Source organism: Mus musculus, chromosome 8 (genome assembly GCF_000001635.26).
Source record: "Mus musculus strain C57BL/6J chromosome 8, GRCm38.p6 C57BL/6J".
Lineage (NCBI taxonomy): Eukaryota > Metazoa > Chordata > Mammalia > Rodentia > Muridae > Mus > Mus musculus.
The window spans coordinates 114,351,740-114,374,533 of record NC_000074.6 but is presented as its reverse complement, the minus strand read 5'-3'; the positions used below and the strand labels follow the sequence as shown (position 1 = coordinate 114,374,533).

The following is a 22,794-nucleotide window of genomic DNA, read 5'->3' as shown; positions in this document are numbered from 1 at the left end:
AGGTTTCCATAGTGAAGGCCTGGCTGGAACTTGGTGAGTTCTGGCCTCATTTCCTTAAACCATGTGACCTCAGATTACAGTATTGATGCTTCACATGTTCTGGTCTTTCATTCCGTGCACGGGTGTCATATGAGACAGGACTTAGCACGGATGGGCTAGTCAGTGACTTAGCACATGCGTTGTTCTTTCAGCTGTATTCAATAGGTGTCTCATAAATGCTTGCCATTAATCATTGTTATTACTTTCTACGATGTTTGATATCGACACTGGTATCATCTGCATGCAATTAATTTTATCTTGAGACGGCGACTTACTGTGTAGCCCACGCTAGCCTCAAAAGTCACCACCATCTTCCACTCCCTGCCAACCGGAGTGCAGGGATTACAGGCTTGCATCATTAAGCCCAGGTAATCAGAACACACCAAGCTCCTTATGGGGAGGAAAGGATGCCATAAGAGGTTATGCTATGCTGAATACTTTATTTATAGTTTTATGTAAACATAATTTGCTTTATAGGCACAATATAACAATATAACGAAAGCTCTGAAGCCACAGACACATTAGACGATGTTCGGTTCGTTCTAGTAAAGCTCGACCTTCCCAGAAGCCTTCGAAGCTCCCTTAAGGCAAACATAAACTCTTTACACTTCCTCCAGGAAACAACCACGAGAGGGAAGGAAGGTCCACGGGATAACTGACTGATTCCGGTTGTCCCTCACCCACCCACCCTCCTGTTCTTCATGGTGCCGCTGCTCACCCTCAGATGCTCTCTTTCTGTGTTCTCGGGAGAGGGAGAGGGTTTTCATGTGTGATCAATGGTTTTCCAGAATGAAACAAACCAAACAGGTTTGGGGAGAGATAACGTCCCAAGGTTTCTCAGTTGTACAGGACAAGACTATCTGGATTCCGAATGTGGGTCAGGTTCTGTGTCTCCTGAAGGCGAACCTTCCTGACTCTAATCTTAGCCTTTCTAAAAGGCTATTTCTACATACTTGTAATAGCACTCAGAGAGTGGTCCTCAGGTCTACCCATCCTCAAGCATGCTTATGGTGGAAATGCGACTGGTTACATGGTTAATAGCATCTCTCCCCAGGGATGGAAAATAAGAATCTGACTGGCACTCTTTCGCATATTCTCACCCCTTGGCCTATTGGCTGGTAGCTTCTTTTCTCATCTTCATATTTGACTTTCCCTGTCACGGAGAGGAAAGACTCCCTTCAGGTAAATATTTGGCATGAAGAAGTCATCATCACAAGATCAGGATCGAGATAAAGGAACACGACAAATGACAGGTGAGTGGCTACTTTGCAAACCAAGCGGGGGAACTGTGGAGACAAGTTCCTTCCCAGCCCACACAGGAAAATGGTGGCTACCCTGAAGTGGTAAGTAGAAAAAAGTGGGCAACACTGGAGCCCTCTTAAGTCCTCAAGGACGTTTAGAAACTTGGAACACCAACCCAAGGTCATGGGAACCCCACGTGGGTTTTCCAGAAGACAAAAATAAGCTCAGGGGTGCTCATTACAGGGGTGCCTTTTATATCTAGCTCTGTTTGTGAGTGACGGATTTGTGACCTCTTAGGACAGAAGGGCTGGGGAGGGAGGCAATAAACAGCCTCACTGCAGAGAGCGGAGACCCCTCTTCCTCTGTGGTAACTGGTGTTACTTCCAAAGCCGATTAGAGAGGACAAGAATTGTTTCCTTTCAAGCTGGAATGGTGAACAGGGTATTTGATTGAGCAGTTTGGCCTCCAACCTCTAAGGAACCTGCAAATCAGCACCATGGTTTTGTGTGTTGGAGGATCATGCACTTGTCGTCAGATGATGGGCAGCCACCATCTGTGTCCCTCGTGTGTGTTACACATTAGAAAGGGCTTTGAATAGGCAAGAGAAACCAGTTGACTTTTCAACCCCAAATACTGTCTTCAAGGGAGCTCTTCCTTGGGAAAGGCGTTTCCAGGGAAGGAGCTTTAAAATAGTAGTTGGTAACTACAAAGGCTGCGAGTGAGAACCCAGGTAAGTTTAATGACATCTGAGTTGGGTCTACATTGGGCACAGGGGGGACTTTGCTCATGGGATATGGTTTCAGAGGAGAGATCTCTGTAGCTTTCCCTTAGACAGACGCTGTTGAACCACCTCTATCCAGGAAAGAACCCACATCTGCCTCCCTAGGTTTATAAATAAGAACCAGAGAAGAGGGTTAATAAGAGGCTCAGACCGTAAGGTGCAGAGACACACGCAGGGACGTAGCACTTAAGAGGGAAAGTGACAAAGTAACTGCTTGGAGAAATCTGTATGTATAGGGTCGTGAATACTTCTGGCCTACTCTCCTGTCACTAGCCAAACTGGTAAGTGCCATGCTTAGAGGCATGGCTGATTGTTGGCAGGCAAAGAGTGTCATTGGCCCGAAGAAGAGTGGGGATCTGAACAGAGCTCCGTGACAACACCTTTCAATCAAGCGTGGCCTGGTTTCTGACCTTGGGCCCTGTGGGCCAGTATTAGTTTGCAAGGCTATTCTAGAACCGTCAAGAAGGACCCAAAGAAGGATGGGTTTGCTTTAAGGGAGAGGGGAGAGCGTGATACACAGACCAGGAAGGGACACAATACTGCATGGAATGGGATTGGCACTTAATTCCAAACACAACAGTGATCAACAGCTTCTTAGCTTGGCTGACTGCAGACAAACACGACACACACTGGACTACAGCATTGGTTCACTGGGGCACAGAAGAGTTCTCCTGGCGGCCATCTTCTTCCCAGCCATCCTCCACTTTCACCGATGCGAGGTCTGGCTTACTGGATGAAGGGCATCCTCTCTTTGTTCTCGCTGTCCCCTTCATGGTCCTCTTCTTCCTCCCCTGCCTCGCTGGTCTCTGTGCTGTCATTGGCCATCTGCAATTCAACAGAGGTCATGATAAAGGTCATGTATCCCACTCCCTCACCATCTCTGAGCATTGGATGAAGCATCACTGAGATGGACTGAAGCATCATGGGATGGACTGAAGCATCATGGGATGGACTGAAGCATCATGGGACGGACTTCTTTCAGACTGGTCATTTCTATATTCTATAGGAAGAAGTCTCTCTGAGGACCCCTTCTATACCCTTTACTAGTACCTGCTAAGGCTCTGCTGCCGCCTTTAACATCACTTCATAGCTCTGGAGATAACCTCCTTGGGTCCATCCTGATTCTCACGATGTTCTGGATTCAGCTTGACTTCATGTTGTCATCCCTTCAATTCTAGCTTTCCATCTAGAAGGGATGAGACATCTTCCCTACCACTGACGCTTCAAATACCCATGCTTCACTGTCTCTTTCTTCCTTTGGGTGTCAGGGTAAGAACATTCTCAGAAAACAGGAACTATAACTCAACAGGGGTAGAGCTGAGCTCTTGTTGGCCCAAATGGGAGCATCTTTTGGTTTTCATGTGACGGGTTCTGACCCTTGGTCAAGTAAACCTAACCCTAGACCAAGGACCATCAGAACATCATGGGTTCGTGGAGACAGGCATTGCCTTTGCATGGAAAGCCAGTGCCAGATAGTTTGTTTAAATGCAATAGTTGGCCAGGGCAGCTCTAGAACCTTCTATGCACGGTACTGAAAGAGACATATTTACGTAGACCACAGTGTATTTGCGTGGGAGTCCTTGGACCCTAGCTCTTCCTTCCTAATTCCACAATATCATTCCCTACTTCAATAGTCCTGTGATGTCATATTTTTAAAAACTATATTCATGTTGTTATCAGCAATGTAAGTGGCACAAATGACCCTTCCTTTAACTCTCTTGTGTGGAGTGAAATTGCGGTACACCTAAGCTATAGAAGACAAGAATCTGTTTCTGAAAACATACACTTGGGCTGAGAACCATAGATCATTTTACTTATTTCACTTCTATTTCTTGAAAGTGGCAGATACTGCTGCACAAACCTCCATACTTTCTTTGTTTGGCCTACCTAGAACTTAGAGGGGTGGGCCATACTCAGCACCTGCCTTTCTAACTGACTGAGAGGAACCTGTCAGTCTCTTGCTTATAAATAGGACCAAAGGTGGTGGGCTAAACTTTCCCAGGTTGCAAATGGGACTGAGAACCCAGCTTTGAATGCAAGCACTCAGAGGTTCAAGGCTACATCCTATGCCATCTGTCCCCCAAAGATGCTAGTTTGGGACCAGGTAAATCTTATGTGCTGTATTCTTGTGGGTTGCTTGGATATTAGGATTTTCTCCCGACGAAAGCAAGTGAATTCAAGAGGAATACCAGAAGAATCCTGAAGGTAGTGAGCACCAATCTGTTGGGTCCATGTATGTGCATTAAGATTAGCTAGGAAGCCTTTGCATTGGTGCCTAGACATAACAGTTGTAAATGTTTGGTTTTTTCCTATCCATTTTCTGTCTGTCCCCACTCAGCAATTTTCCTGTCTTTCTCAAACACTTTAATTTTTCCATCTCCACTTTCATTAGTCCGTGGCTAATCCCTCATTCTGGCATCATGGGAGAGCTTGCAAACTGCCTGTATTTCCTCGGACACCAGCTCTGACTACTTCTGACGATCCATCGGTTTGTCTTTGGTGTTGAGCTGGGTAGTTCCCTCTACGTTCCACTTACCAGCGGGGTCGGCGTCTTTTCCACATCCAGAATTAACTTCCCGATGTTCCCTCGGTCGTGGATGCGCTGCATGGCCTCTTTTACCTGGGGCACAAGACATGAGAGACATGAGTGAAATCAGGAAAATGTGCCCGAAGAAGGCAATCCACCCGCCTTCCACCAGAGGGCGCTACAGCTCAAATAGTGGTTCAGCCAGCAACTTTTTGTGGCGCAAATCTATTCAATCGACTCCTGTCAGTCACACATGCTGACCTGTCCTGTAAGTCTTCTGGGTCTGAAAAATAAGGGTTGTAGTTTTCACAACGAAAGGATAAATATATATTTTATAAGTCAGAATGGTCTGGCAGAATGTTAAACAATGAGAGTATTTGTGAGGGTTTGAGACCTGCCTACTTAAGTGTTACGTAACTCTGCTTCATAATTTTTGGCTAAATAAGCTAGTTACCAGGGCAAAACCCGCATTTGCGAAATCCCTTAGCTTTCTAGTTGCTGGGGTAAAACTGCTTCTACCTAGCGGCACTCTCGTTAGAGGAGCATCTTCCCTAGAAACAAGGACCTATGGTTTCCTTTCCCACGTCCAGGCGCTTATCAGACTCACGAATGTCACTGCGGGACCGGATGGGGACAAGGATGGGGGACAGTGATCACCTGCGAAAGGAAAGTCCATTTGTTCTGAGCCTTTCTTTTTGCTGCTGTGCAGAACATGAACTGCAGGGGGCGCTGTGGGGATTAATAGAGAAGACACTGAACCTTGCCTGCCCTCCATGTATGTCTCAAGTGAAATCTAAACGGGATGCAACATCTCTTGCCTCACAAAAGTCAATTTATAAAAACTTAAAATAGGTTGAGTCTAAATATTTTTGTAAAGTCTCACAATTTTAATACTCTTGTTCCTTCAGCTTCAAGGTTAGATGCTCTGACATTAAAAAAAAAAAAGTCAGACATCGTTAACTGCGCATAGGGAACTCAGCCTGTGGCTGATGGAGAAATGTTTGCTTATTTGAAAATCAAAGGCTTCTTGCTATTCATTTGAATCCAAACTCACAGAACCATTAAAATGTTTGTGTTCAAATTGCTTTTCTGGGACTTTAGAGACACAATTCCATTTATGGGAGAAAAACATAAAAGATAATGACTTCGTTGCTTTTAGTGGCAAAACACTGAAACAGCTTATGTGTCGAAGTAAAGGGATGGGTAAATAAACAATGGCTTTTTACATTCATCTACCAAGTGGGGATGTTGCAGAGCTGTTAAGGAAAAGAAAGATATATGCCACTAATTATAAAGTAGACACGGCAGGATCGAATGCTTTTGTAATCTTGCTAAATGAGAAAACCGAAAGAAGTACTTTTATTTACATCTCTATAAAAATGTAGGTATTGTAAAACAGCTGGGAAGGAAGGCTTGCAGGTGTGCCTTGAAAGTCAGGCGGAGAAAAGGAGGGCATTTTGACTCTACCATCCAAATAATATTATGCAGTCATGTGCTGTCAAATCAACACTTAATATAAATTCCATGGGTCTTTCCAATGCAGTTTTTTTGGTCTCTATGCGATGAGGAACAACCTGTTTTTTAGACTGAGAATGTCAGGTAATTGTGAATTATTATTATTATTATTGACCCCGATAAACAAACCAGTTGAGTCCTTCCATTTACATGATGACTTCTGAAGTATTTTCACACTTGGTCATAAAACCTGGTACCATTGGTCACCCCTGACCATCTGTGGAGGCTGATTCTGAAGCTCTCCACGGACTCCAACATAGAACCTACATAGAACCTACACACATTTCCCCATAGACTTTTTTTTTTCCTAGATTATTTGTTCCACCAAGTACCACATGATACTGTGCTCTTCGACTGTCTAGCAAATCACGAAAGCAAATCAAAGTCTTCACATTCAGGGCCTGGAGAGATGGCTCAGTGGTGAAGAGCACTGACTGCTCTTCTTAAGGTCATGAGTTCAAATCCCAGCAACCACATGGTGGCTCACAACCATCCATAATGAGAACTGATGCTCTCTTTTGGTGGGTCTGAAGACAGCTACAGTGTGCAATCAATCAATCAACCAATCAATCAATCTTTTTAAAAGTCTTCATGGTCATGTAATCCCCCCCCCCGCCCCCCGTATTTCCTCATCGACGTTTGCTGAAACTGCTGATGTAGAGTCTGTAGATGAGGCAGGCTCACTGTGCTTACTGAAAAGCTCTAGGTCATGGCAGATGGTTGCTAGCACAGCTCTCTGCCCCTTGTGGGATTCATATCCTTGGGTTCTTTTCTCCTTGAGTGTAGGCTGGAGCTAAGGGACCTGCTGCCTTCCCTGCAGAGCACAGCAGAAGGGATGGTCTCCTCTTTTCAAGATGAAGTTAGCAAATGGCCACAGCATCCACAAGGCAATGACTCTAGAGAGGCATACTGTGTTAATGGGAGGCTGCCCTGTGGAATCCCTACATGACCGAGACCTAAGACGAATTCCATCCAATAGCCAGTAAGCAACTAAGACCCTCAGCCCTTCTGAGGAACTGAATCTTGCCAACAACCCCCAAAGAACTTAGAAGTAGTAAATACTTGTCCAGTTAAACCTTGAAATGAGATCATATTTCAGCTGACATCTTGACTGTAGCCTTGTGGAAGCCAAAGGACCCAGCTAAATCATACCTGGCTCCTGGCACCCCATTCTGAGCTTATGAAATTACAAATGCTTTTACAATTCACCGGGGTTCTTTTGAGAGGGGTGTAAGTGAAGTAATAAATATTTAACAGACTCTTACTTTGCATATATAATGCTTAGCTTGCAAGGATCATATCGTGCCCATTTTAAGGATAAGTGCCCTACACCTAAAGAACATAAGTAATTCACTCAAAGATGACATGGCTACAGGCAACAACAGAGTGTGGTTCAGAATTAGGTTGGAGAGAGTTCAAATCCAGCAGTTCCCTCTCAGTTTTACCTAGAACAGACTGTTTCACTGATTTCTCAGAAGTAGAAGGACTCATTAGCCCATTCATGGTAGATTCTGGCAAAACACTTGACCACTGCCCTCAGTCCCACACTGTCTAATTCTAGGCAATTGCTCTACCACTGAATTATACCTCTATCTCTTCACTGGTGAATAATGGCTAAGCACTGCACTACTGCGCCATGTTCCTAGACCTTTCCTGATTGGTTCTATCCTGGTACTCTACTGCTGATCCAATCCCCAACCCCTTACAGACAGATTGTAGGCAACTGGTCTACCACTGAGCCATGTCCCAATCCCTTCCTGATGCATTCTTGACCAATGAGCCACACCCCCCCCCCAAGTCTACTTTTTACTTTTTAATTTGAGACAGGGTTTCACTACGTTTCTCAGGGTATCTTGGAACTCCAGTCTGTAGTCCAGGTAGATAATGAGTTTGTAATCCTCCTGTCTCAGCATCTGCAACAACAACCACGATGACAGGAGACGGTTAGGCACACTTTAAGCTGCTTCTGTACTAAGCTGGAGTCCAGGGGGGGGGAAAAAAAGCAAAGAGCTATTTTCTCACTAGTTGAAGTGAGCCATGATGCTTGCAGGGTTAGGAGAAGCCCCCCTGTAGGGTTGCCTCTAATCTGCATAGTTTTGGAAATTTCTCTCTGAAATGAAACGTCGCCTTGAAGCTCTGTCTGCAGAAATTGGATAAAGGGCCAGGAACAATCTCCAGAGGTCATTTAATTACCCCCACCCCAGTCCTGCTGTCAGACTCTCCACGCTCCTTTAAGGATGCTCCTGGAGTTGTGCAGGAGCCCCACTGGCAGAGGCTTAGAAGGAAAGAGACTACCGCTTTTGATCAATTCTTTATCAGGCGCAGTGTGTAGCATTTTGCACGCGTGGAGCTATCTCATCTACACACTTAGCTTCTTGAGGGAATGTTTGCATCGGTTTTTCACAGTCCGGAAGAAACACAAGGAGGAAGCCTCTGACAGGTTTGCTCCTGGCTGTCACTTAGAAGGGAGAGCCAAGTGGGAGGCCTGAGTACCAGTTGTTTCTTGTCAGGTCTCTGGGCAAAACCCATTATAGGGCTGTGCTGGCCACACCCCAAGAGTGTGCTGACACTCCCACATGGTCACAGTCTTCGCTACAAATTTATCAGCTTATAAAAGGTCCCCCAGTAGGTGATATTCTCCAGATGTCTGATAGCACCTGGGGGGATTTGTCTCCCCCCATCATTTACTGGGGAGTCCCCAGAAAGACTTTCCTAGTGTCCCTTTCTGTTTGAGACCAACATTGCATTAGAGAGTCATGGAGACTTGCCTCATCTACCCGGGTAGCTACAGATCACCTGTGACACAACAGCCCTTGAATGTCATACCAACTGCCACACAAGGCTACTGTAAAATTTGTACTAGACTTCAAAGATTTAGTACTTATGAGGTCATCCGAGTGCATAAATGGGGCTGGAGAGACAGCCCAGTGGTTAACAGCACATGATGCGTTTTCAAAGGAGCAGAGGTTGGTTCCTAGCACCCATATTGGGTACTAGGTAGCTCACAGCAGCCTGTAACTCCACCACTGGGGTGATTCAATGCTCTCTTCTGAACTCCATGGATATCTGCACACATACTACTTGTGCATACATGTACACATGTGCACACACGCACACTTACACACACACACACTTAAAACTTATAACTTCAAAAACCTGAAAAAGTGTAGAATATATCATTGAGAACTGTGGACAAGGCTTAAAGATTAAAATGATAGTATTTAGACATAGGCTTAAGGAAGACTCATTTAAGTTATCTTGTCCTTTTCTGAATGTGACTGTTGGAACATTTCAAAGCTTCACTGGTGGCTTGCCGAGGGTATCACTGTTCTGCTCTGGATGGGTGCCCCAGGAGTGGAGTCTGGTATCCTAATGGCCAAAATCCTTCTCTCAATTCTAGCACCCTTTACCTCACAACTTAAGATGTACCTGAAGCTCAGTTGGCTCTCTGCTGTGCTTCTGCTGCTCCAGGTCACTTCCTGGGGCTCCCCAGCCCCGTCACTAACTCAGCTGACAGCTCAGCTGTGAGCTCTTCCAGGTACTCATTCTGTCTACTGGGTACCTGACTTTCGCAATCTGGCCAAGTACTGAGGGATCCTAGCATGTCAGGCTAGGCAATAATATCAGGGCCATCCCTGGACTTGGAAGATCTATGTCAGCCTTCATATTGTAAGACTTCAGAACAACACAGTCAAATACAAACCCAAAGCAAACTACATCTATGACCAAAATGGTTTCTAGTTAGGCACAGGAAGAAATGTAAGAAAAGCAGCTACTGAAATTGACTGTAATACTGTCTTCTACCAAATACGTCTGGTGTCATGTAAGAAGTGAGTCTCAGTGGATGGGTTGCCCAGAACAGACTGATTTGCCTGTGGGCAGGTCTGTGTGGGCTTGTCTTGTTATACATAGGAAGGTCCTGACCACTGTGGGTGGCACCATTCCCTAGGAAGGTGGTCCTGGCTTGTATAGGAGAGCTAGGAAAGTGTAGAGTGATAAGTTGACCACCACACACTGTTCCTCCATGGTTACCACTTCAAGTTCCTGTACCGACTTCTCTCAATGATGGACTGTGACTTGTGAATGGAAGTAAACCCACTTCTCCCATAAATTTGCTTTTGGTCGTGACATCTGTCACAGTGATGAATGTCACTGGGGCACTATTCAAAACTCTCTCACTTCAATATACTCAAAATGTTATTAAGTTAATGATGTGTGCTTGCTCTGTGTCTTAGGAATCCGGGGTACACTGTAGGTTTCCAGAATGTCTCAAGTCAGATTAGCTCCTCTTCAAATACTCAGAGGGCTCACACGGCTCACAAGCATCCTGAGGGTGTCTACTGGAGGCCCCAGTGCAAAGGAAGGTCAGCACATGATAACCTGCAGAATAAATGAATAAATAAATGGGCAGTGGATAGGTGGAAGGTTTGAAATGCTGTGTGGCTGAGCGTCTCCTCAGTGGGTTTCCATCCTGTGACTACCCCACTTCCCAGAGTCGGGTAGCTGTCGCTTGGTGGCCTGTTCAGTGCTCCCTGGGTGGCCCAAAGGAGTCTGTTCCTAATTTGAGTCGTGCTTCCCATACCCTGTGGGAGACAGCAGCTTCTGCTGGTTGTTAGGCTGTCCAGATGTGTCTCAGCAGCTGGATTTCCCGGGGCTTGGCGTTCTAGAGGTTCTCAGGCCACACCCACCACAGTAGTTTAGTAGCCCTCCCCCCAACCCCCCCCCCCCACACACACACACAACGGGAGTCAGGGAATCCGAGCTGCTGCATCATGCCGACTCCTTGGTATGTATCCTGAAGCCACATGAGTCTTTTCAGGCACTGCTATTCTGCATGAGGCTTGACTTGGATTGTGACCCAAGCAGAGAGTGATAATTCTGCTTCTTCTTGGTAACACTGGTGTCTTGTGCTTTCTTTTCCTTGTACGTACAATATCGACACCTATGCTACCCACACCTTCTTTCATTTGGCCCGGGTAGTATGGGTGTGCTCCACCTTTAAAAAAAATTATTTTTAAATGCATGGGTGTATATGTGCTCTGCATACTATGCCTTTGGAGACCAGAAGAGGGCGCTGTATCCCCCTGGAGCTGGAGTTACAAATAGTTGTGAGCTCTGGAAGAGCAGCAAATGCTTGTAACTGCTGAGCCATCTCTCCAGCCCCTGCTCCACTTTGAAGGAACCTCACTTCCTCCTCTTAAACGGGTTAATCATAAAGAGAAACATTCCATGGCCCCCTCAAAAATGTATGTACTCAAAAGGGAGAGAATGATGTTTGGTTAGGAAGGAGAGATGGCAGAGGAGAGGGGCAGCCTGCTTATTCAGCAAGACGGAGAAAGGCAGCAGACCTCCTCTGTGTTCCCTGTCAGCCCACCCCGCAGCATCCCCTACTTAACTCTCTGACGTTCCTGAGGAGAATCTAGACTGCCCTCAAAGCCTCAGGGCGTCAGTTGGAATCTGGACTCCTGTAGTCATTGTATGACGCTATTACCTAATGCTCCTGGTACACTCTTCCCCTGTGAAGTGTGGGTAAAGTTTTGCATACATTTGCTCTCCCTAATGTAAAATCACTTATAGCATACAGATTTATTTTCCTATAACTCTGGGGGTCAGGGATCAGATGTGGGTCACACCTGTCTAAAATCAAGGTAGGGTTAAGACTCTGTTTCTCTCTCGAGAGGTTCAAAGGGAGGACCCCACTTCTTTGACTTTCCCTGCTTCTGGAAACCGTCATCCCTTTGCCAGTAGGTTCCTCCTCCTACCATCTTCAAAGCCAGTAGGGTAGAATGTCCTCATCTCTCCAGCTTTGGACCATTTGCCTCTGACTTTCAAGGGCACTTGTGGTTACTCGGAGCTGAAAAGAATAACCCAGGATAACCTGCCTATCTCAAGATCCTTAAATTAGTTTTATCTGCAAAATTCCCTTTGCTTTGTGAGGTCACATGACCTCAGGTCCTGGGGACGAGAATGCAGATGTCTTTGGAGGGAGCTTACTTCTGTCCATCACAAGGTTGGGGCCACCTCATGGAATCACTATTGTAAAGAGTGACAGGGATGGCATATCAGGAAGTTGGCACAGTGGCTGGCCCAAACTAATTTCATGTGATGTCTGCTCAGGCCCAGGAAGATGTTCTCTACCCAGTTACTTTGGGAGGAAACCTGAGGTCTCAGCATCCTCTATTGGAATTCTGAAAGATAACCAAGTTCTCCCACAGAGCCCCAGGGTAATTAATTCCTCCCTCCTTTCTTTCATTACATTTATGTGTGTGTGTGTGTGCACTTGTGCATGTATGTGCATCATGGTGCACACATAGAGGTCAGAAGATAACCTGTGTGACATGGGACTTTGTTCTCTTCTTACACTATGTGGCTCCCAGGGATAGAACTCAGGTGGCCAGGCTTGGTGGCCGTTATTTGGTGCCTTTATTTGCCAAGCTACCTCTCTGGATGGCTTATTACTTTATGGGCTGCCCCTCCCTCTTATAAAAAGCGGACTCCAGCTGGGTTCTGTCTGGTGTCCAGAGAGAGGTTACACTCCAGAGGCCAGAAGGAGGCCTTCCTCCCTCTGTCACAGTCACATCTATAGAGTAAAGATGTTGTAGGGTCAGGGGATAGCCACTCAAAGACAACAGCTGCCATCACACACATTTCTCCACTGGCTTCCAGGTTTCTCAGCTTTAGCTAAGCTTTAGCTCTCAGACCATGCCGGGTCTTTTCTACCTGTTCTAGTGGCTCAGGTGGGACTTGAGGGTGTGAGAGAAGTGGCCACTCATGAGCTGGATGTCTCTGCTTAGACTCTTCCCTCTGACCCTCTGGCCCTGCACATGTGACAGTCAGACATGGCTGTGACACAGGGATCATGTAGTATGACTGACAGGATCTGGTAGTTGACCACGAGGACTGAGGGCACCTGGAGCTAAAGATAGCTCATGATGATGCTCTACACAGGAACAAGTCAGGATGGGTGACAAGCAATTTGACATCACCACAGGGATAATGATAATGATAAAATAATGCATATCTATCTAAGGTTTCCAGAGTCACCTTTGACCTTCATTGTTGAACAACACAGTGGGGTGGACAGCCATTTCCTCTCCCATCTCCAGCCCTAAAATATGGATCTGAGACTGAGCAGGCCCCAGGATATGATATTCAGGACTAGGAAGAGGAGAGAGAGAGAGAGGGAGAGGGAGAGAGAGCAAGAAGGAGAACAACTCAGAAGGACGAAGGCTGATGATGGCAGGCAGGTGCCTTCTTGCATCCTGGATCTGATGGCACAGGTGGGGTTTAGAATCAGCAAAGCTAAACCAGAGTCTATTCACTGAGAAGAGTCCTTGGCAGGTATCCTGGGCCTCTTATCTCTTAATAGACTCCTAGGCAACCAAGACTCTTGTTCTCTAAACCCATCCTCTATCACGCGAAGTGTCCTAGCGGTTGCACGCAAGGTTAAAGAGCCTCAAGGAGGTTGCTGTCTCCTGATAGAGGCTATTTATTTATTTAAAACATCTTCATTGTGTGTAGGTAGCCTTACTCTTGCAGGGTTCATGGTTTGTTTGTGTAGCCTCTGGCAACCTAGCAAAGTTCATTTGGTGCCCTCAGTTCTTGCTCTGCATGAGGTCCTATGTATTTAATAGTCAGGGCGTGACCCACGGGGAAATTTTAATTGGCTCACAGCATGTAGGAGCAGGAGAACTGCGGAGCAATTACAGCCGACCCTGTTTATTTCGATCTACACCATAACTAGGAGAGATGAAGTTTCCGGAAGTCCAGGAAGGATGACTCATGGATGGCCCTCTTGCTGCTCTGTTTATTCTCAAGATATCGGGCCTCTCATCCATCCTCCAGCCGCTTTGTTCATTCCTCTGCCATAAGAGACTCTGGAAGAGCAGAAGGCAGGAGGGAGAGTGGAGTCTTCCCCTTGCTTATCCCTGCCTTGGGGCAGATTTCTGGCAGGAGCTAGGTCTCTGTGTAACTGCAGCCGTTGCTTCCACTCTGGTATCTGGTAGTGTGACTGTCCTGACGAGCATCAAGATATTTTACAGAAATACCTGTGCCCGTCTCTCTGGCTCTCAGACCAGTGAAACAAAGTAACCCCTGGGAATTGGCCCCAAACAGAGGGGAGGCTTGGTGTCCCAGGAAGGGCTTTCACACAGCTTGAACAACTAGCCATAACTCTAACCATACAGGAGAGACTGGAACTCAGATAATGACAGGCAGAACCACAGGTTGATTGGGAGTGTTTTGTTACACACACACACACACACACACACACACACATCTGACTCTACTTTGACCCAAACCTCATTCCCGGACCCTGAAGAGGGACTGTGGGGTGGGATGGGGGAATCTCTTTGTCCTTCTTCCCCAGAGTGGCCACGCTGAATAAAATCTCCACCTTCTGGCTTTGCCTCTTATTTGTTTTTAATTGGCTTATTAAGAGTAGATGGACAAACACAGCTTAGAGGCTCTGTCAGGGATCAAGCCCTGAGCCTAACAAGCCCAGTAGTGTTAATGCTCCTTCCTTCTCGTGCACCTTGAATCCTGGGATGAGCAAGCCCTTTCTGCCGTTGCTGGTTTCTAGGCATCACAACTTCTTTGTTGGTTTCTTTAACTCTGAGATACCCCAGTGGCCACTCCCCTCATTCAAAGTCTTCATGCTGCCATTGCGTCTAGGACCATTCAGATTGTCACATTGAAAACAATCACCAGTTTTCCTGAGGCCAGGTTATTGTTTGAGAGGATTGCTATGAATCTGAGGCCAGCCTGGGCTAAAGTGTCAACCAAAATGTGTTGAATGTGCAGTCAGACTCAGCTCAGAGAGGACGGTAATAGGCACAGGGTGTCTCCAAGAGTCCCTGCCTGTGTGGCACTTACAGTCATACAAAAACACAAGCCTAGACATGACATCACCACTTGCTCGTGGTTCATTGGTGTGAGGACAATGTGGATAGGGTCTGGAGGACCACGGAAGAATCTGAAAAAGAAATAACTGAACTGGGATTTAAAGAATGAATGGAGTTTATTTGTAGTGATGGGGGATTGGTTAGAGAGGACAATTCTAACCAATAGAGAATGTGGGAAAAGGTCCTCCATACATCAGCGGGCACTGGAACTAAAGGGTTAGTATGAACTTAGATGTAGGAAAGGTGTGTTGGGACTTTCCAGGGTACTTACTGTGATGGCAAGCTTTGTCAGTGTGAAAATATAGAACCACTGGGAAGAGAGTCTCAACAAGGGAGTGTCTACCTGGGGTTCGCCTGTGGACATGTAGGACATGAAGGGAGGGAATTGTCTTGATTGAAGTAATTGATGTGGGGAAGCCCCAGCCCAGTGTGGGAAGCACAGTTCCCTCTGTGGAGGCTCTTGAACTGGTATGGGTGAGAAAAATCGAGCTGAGAGAAAACGAGCGAGCTGCAAGCATTCATTTCTCTCCCTGCTCTTGACTGTAGCTGTGCGGTGACCAGCTGTTTGAAGTTCCTGACACCTTGGCTTCCCCAAAATGACAGGCTGTAACCTGGAATTGTAAGCAGAAATAAATTCCTTTCTCCCATAGTTGCTTTTTTGTCTGAGTATTTTATCGCAGCGGCGGAGATGAAATAAGAGCACGCATCACACAAACAGACCATCCCTGCATCCCGCTCCACTACCTGAGCGGTTCATTCTTTCATACTTGGGTAAGGAGAGTTATAGAAAGCTCAGTTTTTGTTTGGGGCTTCCATTTACTGCTTCATAATATTCAATTTTGTTTTGAACGGTGTGAAAGGCACAAAGTCATTAAGGTACAAATGACACCACTTACTAACTATGCCTCTGAGCTTGTGTTATGAATAGTAATAAGGACTGTCCACCTAAGATAGGAAAAAAAAAATGAAGATGGATAATTCTGTGAATCACCGTGCCTATTAGATGATAAATTAGAAGCTTTGAGAATGAAGAATTGAGAAATGCCGTAATAATAAGCCACATCAGCAAGGTCATCTGTAGAACATGACACTAACCATGCCCATTTCTGAGAGGAACCAAGGATTTCTGAAAACCAGAAGTGCGAGTTTAAGAGCAGAATACTCACCACATGCCACAGGATCTCAGTTTCTTGGTTATTCTGGAAACTATTTCCTGGTTTCAGATATGAAAGTGATGTGAGGCCCAAGTTAAAAAAAATTATTTTTAATTGTGTGCATGTGTGTGGATGTATATGACACTGTAAGTACCTATGGAGTCCAGAAGAGGGTATCAGATACCTGAGATTTGGAGTTACAATCAGTTAAGAGCTATAGGATATGAGCACTGAGAACCAAATATGGGTCCTTTGCAAGGGTGGCAAGCGCTCTTCACTGTTGAGTCTGTCCTGTCCTCAACCCCCAAGGTTTTATGGGACAGTGACTGGAAATAAGACCCACAGACTCACCTACCAGGAAGAGAGCAATATCTAGGCAATCCTCACCTCCTACTTGAACGAGCTACAGGTGGATCTTTGTCGAGGTAACGTGGGACCTGGAGCCACATTTAAGGAGGAGCTTGATCTCAGAACCACCTCAAGTGCAGGGTTAGCACCGGAAAGTGAGTGCCCCTTAAATTCTGTATTAACCGGCAGCCACTCTGGTCTTCCTCTAGTCTGGGCTTGTACTGATGAAGATTAGTTCAAAAGGAAGTGGGTGAATTAGCTATTGCATTTAAGGCAAGTCTCTACATGACAAGAGGATACTAATGGGGATACTTCAAGAGGGTTGCATTTGTGTGGATACACACCCACACATATACATATATACATATGTGTGTGTGTGTGTGTGTGCTTGTGTGTAGGTGCATGTTACACATCTAATCCTGTGCTAGGATTAGATGTGTAACACCATGTGTAGGCTTCTTATATGGGGATTTGAGATTCAACTCAGGTCCTCCCTGGGCTTGTGTGGCAAGCACTTTACCGATTAAGCCATCTCTATAACCTCCTCAAGAGAACTCTTAAGGGGTCATTAGTAGCAAGCAGTGACTCAGAAGACACCAGAGACATCCCAAGTGTAAGGAGGAGAGAAAAGCAGAAGCCAGTCAGAACTACATGGACGGAGCTTTCTTTTGTCATGAGCGTTTGGATGGGATGGGCTCTCTTGGTCAAATATGTATTGTGGTCATATAGGTGTTCAAATGACCTTGATGCCAGATCACGTGGGTTTCATTTTCTCACAGGTGAGCAACTGTGTCTTTTCTACCACCTGAAGGTTTTTACCTGCAATTATCAAAAGGAAGATTGTGTGGAAAAGGTAAAAAGGAAACCTGTAAGAAGCCCAGGGCCAAGGAGATGGCTCAGTTGGTAAAGAACTAGCCATGCGATCATGAAGACCTGAGTTGATGCTCTGACCCCAAGCGTGATGGCTTGTGCTAATAAATCTGTTGCTGTAGAAGTGGAGACAGGAGGATCCTTTGGGCTTCCTGGCCAGCCACTCTATTCAAATTCGTGAGCTCAAAAAATAAGGTTGAGAAGGCAGTGAAGAAGACACCCATCACAGTTACCTCTTACCTACACACACTTGCACGTGCATGCACACGCAGCACAAACACACAACACACACACACTACATACACAATTATACACACACAACACACACACTACATATACAACTATACACACAATACACACAACTATACACACACACTACATACACAACTATACACACACAATACACATATACTACACACACATGTACACACAAACACTATACTCTCACACACTCTACACACACTAAACACACACACTACACACACTATACATATACTATACACACATACTCACACACTATATACACACCATACATACACATTAAACATACACACACACACACACACACACACACACACACACACACACACACAGACAGAGTTAAGGAATCCAAAGATCTTTCAGGGCCTTTGGAGTTCTCAAATGGTTAGCCATATCTAAAGGGGATGACAGTGAACCTCAGTGACATCGGAAGCTACAGTTTAGTAGGCACAGGTGTCTTTTTCCTTGGGCTTAGAGACAGAAGGAGGTTGGCAGGGAACGAGGGCACATTTCAGTACTTAAGGGGACTGAGCTGCATTGGCTTAAGAGTGATACAAATGACTGAATCTGTGTAAAAACCATTTAGAACAAAGCAATCCTGTACAAAGCGCTCCTGCAGAAAGCTGGCCCCTGCCCCCTCCGATGGAGGGGCGTCTCTGTTGGCGCTTTCCACTGAGAGAGGAAGAATGGGAAGAGCTCTGGGCTCTGAAGACGCACATGGTGCTATGAGTCACTGCCTGCCAGGTGGGTTACAGGCAAGAGCTGAAATCAAAACTTTGGTAACTGTAAAAGGACAAGCAGGAGTGGTAAGTCCCTCCGGGGTGGCAAAGGACATCACGTGGTACCATCATAGCAGCTGACACATGACAGGTGCCTGCCAGGTGCTGTCACCAAGCAGAGCACCTCATATGCATTTGCTCATTTTGTTGCCTCAGTCCCATGAAGCAGGTGGGAGTCTGTCAGGCTGTCACTCAGAGTTATATAAAAATACTTCCGTTTTTTTTTTCTTCTGAAGCCTCTGTCGCTCATGGAAGAGAGTTGAAAGAAGATAGGCATTTATCGAGGTTAATGACTTGCCCAAGGTCAAACAATAGGGTAAGAAAAAGCTAGCTCTGTATACATGAAGAGCTGGAGGTATTGTTGCAATGTAATAGTACAAAATCTCTGGGGATGACATAGTTAAGGGGAAGAGGACGGAAGGCTGAAGGACGCTGGAAGCTGCAGCACATGAGCCTCTATGTACTGTTTCTTCTGCACTTGCTTTCCCAAGGTCGTTGCTTTCATTGTGCCCTCTGTGGAGGGATTGGTCAATCAGTGGCATTTAGGGTCTTCTTTGCTGTGGGTGTAGTCCTGTGGCCCACAGGACAGTAAGTGACTCTTGGTTCTACTGCATAAGTTGTAGGCAACCCTCTCATGTGACAAATCTTTCCAGACTTTCCTGAATGCCACTACTCTGCACAATCCTTTCCAGTTAAGAACCAAAGCATCTTGCCTCATCTCAATCCCATGTAACAGCTTGGACAGGGACTTGCTTCTCAGTGATTTGGTTCTGTTTTGTCCCTGGTACTAGAGAGTATGGTATACAGCTTGGGAGATGCTCAGTAGCAGAAGAACACAGTTTGATTTCTGACTTCAAATGCTCATTGGTTAGGATGCTTTTTCTTAAAAGTTAGATGGAAGACGGCCTTAATCACACCTGGTGCTTGAAAGAGTAATAAACTTGTTGCCTTAGCTCCTTTTTTTTTTTTGTTGCTGTGATAAAATACCCCGATAGAAGCAACTTAATGGATACAGTGTTTGTTCTGGCTCAGAGTTCAAGGGCACAATCTATCATGGTAGGAAAGTTAAGGTAGCAGAAGCTTTGAGCAGCAGGTTACATTGTATCCACAACCAGAACTCAGAGAGTGAGGAGTACATGCCACCATTCAACTCCCTATCTCCACTTATATAGTTCCTGATTCTAGCCAAGGGAATTGTACCACCCACAGTGTGCAGCCCTTCCATCTCAATTAACATTAAGATAATCTCCAACAGCCAGAGGAAAGTCTAGATTCTGTTGACAGTTAACACTAACCATCACATTGGCCTTGTGGTCACCTGCATGTCCTCAAGGCTCTGAAATTCTAGAACTTCTGAATTCCAACAGGGCTGCATTTGACAAACAGTGCCTGTCCATCATGAGCTAGTCACTGTGCTCAGCTGATTCATGGGAAGATCCAAAGAGAGGAGTCTCCCTCTGGCTTGGCTAGGATCCCCAGAGAGGGTGAGATGACAGACACATGGATGAGACATTGTTCCTTCTTGGTCTAAGCATCACACCATATTGGACATCATCAGAGAGCAACAATGGTAAGTTCTTCGACTCTAGGCCAGCAGAGGAGCAACTGGATCTCAGACTGCTCTGTCAAGCATCAAGTAACTAGATTTCCACTCAGTACAGAAAGAGCCCTTCAGGATATTGTACTGTTAATTAAACTCACTCACCATCTCTGTGTGGTCCCTCAGAAGATCCTTTGGAGCCTCACCTGCCTGTGTTTGGAAGGGTCAATCTGAATGATGATGGGCGTGTGGAGGGGACTGAAGGATGGGTATCATGAATTAGGGCTAGTAGGATAACCCATAACCCCAATAATTATGATGAGACCTGCCTTACAATGATATGAGTTGAAATATAGAAGCAGAGGTGTATGATGGGAACGAAGCAGGTGGGCCTGACTCATTCTTTGGGAGGAAATAGAAGCTAGTGTGAGGCAAAGGCTCACAGGAACACACATCCTTGCATTAAAATACATAAAACAGAGCTGGGAAGATGGCTCAGCAGGCAAAGGCACTTGCTGCCAAGTTCAGTGCTGAGTTCAGTTCCTGGAACCCACACGAAGAAGGAGAGAACTGACTTTTGCGAGTTGACCTATGACCTCCATTTGCAAAGCGGTATGCACATACACGCATGTGTGTTGTGCAAGTGCACATATGTGTATTATATACACATACATTAAAATAAGTTTAAAAAATGTAAAGAAACACAAAACAGTGTTCTGCCAAGTAAAAATTTAAAAAGGCAACCAAACCAGAATAGTTACATTTGGCTATGACTATAGATAAGTAAATTATGACATATGCAAAAGATATAGATATACCTTTAAAAATGATACCCACCGGAAAACTTACCAGATTATAGCTAATTTTCATTTCCTTCATTTAAATTCTTCTACTTTTTTCTTTTTAAATCTACATTAAGGAACAGGGTCTAGAGAAAGCTTGAGGGCGGACAGCCTAGAGTCTTTCTTGGAAGATGTCAGGGCAACCCCTACATAACAGAGAGCCTGCTTCATGTCTTCTACAGGGCAGAGTCAGCCTCCTGTGCCAAGTCCTTGCCGGGGTGTCCCAGCATAGGGTGCCCTATCATAGGGACACCCCCTGCTGCAACCAATTGGTCAGATGGCTCTGTTTCACTTAAGGTCTGTTCCTCTCTCTATGGGAGCCTTCTTCAGCTTAATCCTCGAGGTCACTGTTTTTCCAGTCTCAGCTTGTCCCCGGTTCTGCTGACAGATTTGGTGATATGGTTTTGGGTGTCCAGTGTTTGGGATTTGCTGAGAATTCAGAAGCCAGTGATGTGGAACTACACATCAGCTACACCTAGAGCTAAAGGAGCATTCTATAAGAGTCAGGTGTTGGCCACAAAGCAGTGCATTTGCTGCACAGTAGAGCCGGGTGAATGAAGGAGCAGAACTGCCCTTACTTTGCATACATAGAGAATGGGAACCAGGGAGGTGAATCCGCCTATGGTTGTTGATGTGGCAGAGAGAAGAGCTGTGAGTTCAGCCTAAAACACTGATAAAATAGGTACATTTGGGGTCCAGCGAGATGGCTCAGTGGGTAAAAGTGCTTGTTGCATAGGCCTGGAAACCCAAATTCAGTTCCCCAAATTTGTCTCATGGTGGGAGGAGTTGTCTTCTGACCTTTACGTATGTAGTGCATGTGCGCGCGCGCACACACACACCATTCTCTTTCTCTTCCTTTCTCTCCTTCCCTCCCTCTCCTCTCCTTTCTTCCCTCTTTCTCTCACTTTTTCTCTTTTACACACACGTGATAATTAATAATAATAATAATAATAATAATAAATATATGCATACAGATTAATATCAATACCTGAGACTTATCTTAACTACTAGGGACTGTAAAGGAAGGAGGCATAAGTGTTCATCACTGTGGGAACAAGGGTATCAATATTCCATTACTGATGCTTTTGAATGTGATTTAAACATTCCAAAAGGTTTATAAAATGTGAGCTTCGGTCATTCTTCCCAAGCAACGACTATAACAAGGACTTGAGTACCCAAGTTCTTATCCACGCTGTCAGATTGTGATGATGATGTTATAAAGGATTTGGGCTCCTTACACAGCCAAGGCTTAGAGATGTGTTATTCCCATCTCCCCAGAGAAAGATGTGCCTTTTCCGTCAACCAGTCCACCTTGGCCAAGGTATAAACTTCAACCAGCTCTCTGCCAGGCAGCAAGCACAGATGAATGCTTGCAACAGCAGCATACCCTGGAAAAGCCTACAGGCTGGGAGAGGAGGGAGGGGGCCAACGAGACAGTCAATTCCCAGAGAGTGTGGGAAGAGCTACGTTCTCAGAATGAGTGAAGAGGCGTGGGAGCCCAGGGGAGGAAATGACTCAATTTGGAGAAAAGTGGCGTTCCGCGCTGGGGTTTCAGGAGTGGAGAGGCGTTTCCGGAAGAGAAGCTGTGTACGGTCAGACCTGAGTTCTGAAGAGGAGTAGGTGGCTCAGTCAGGGAAATGGGAGTGGGGGTGGCGCCTTGCTTCCTGGAGGGGGTGGGGGGCACCGTTGAAGCATGCAGGGGCGGCTCTGTGAGGAGTAGTGAGGTGCGGTGAGGGAATCAGGAAGACTTTCCTGAGGGCAATGTTGACAGGTGAAGAAATTCGGAGTCCAGTGAGGACAGGAAGTGAGGGATGCTTGAGGGGAGGAGCTGACAAGATCTGAGGTGTACAACTAGACCCTGTCTTTAGGATCATTTTGGGTAGTCAGACAATTCCCCCAAGTGGTGGAAAGGATTCTGCACAGTGATCTGTGTTTTGGAAGAGCCTGTCAGGGAGAGATGAAATCTGAGTAATTTGGTTTATTGCCATTTGTT

At 45.8% G+C, this 22,794-nt stretch overlaps 1 protein-coding gene across 2 annotated transcripts in view; it reads right to left on the bottom strand.

Annotated features, from left to right (window-relative positions):
• Window positions 1-459: 459 nt before the first annotated feature.
• Window positions 460-22,794, bottom strand: part of Vat1l (vesicle amine transport protein 1 like) — a 168,794-nt gene continuing 146,459 nt past the window's right edge. The window contains exons 8-10 of one of the 2 annotated variants that reach the window (XM_011248394.2): window positions 7,915-8,017; window positions 4,599-4,682; window positions 460-2,887 (exon numbers count right to left, since the gene is read on the bottom strand). In XM_011248394.2, the coding sequence (XP_011246696.1) occupies window positions 2,877-2,887; window positions 4,599-4,682; window positions 7,915-8,017 (198 nt within the window). In that variant the 3' untranslated portion in view covers window positions 460-2,876. The remainder of the gene's footprint in view (window positions 2,888-4,598; window positions 4,683-7,914; window positions 8,018-22,794) is intronic. The other variant, NM_173016.3, reaches the window with a different exon arrangement.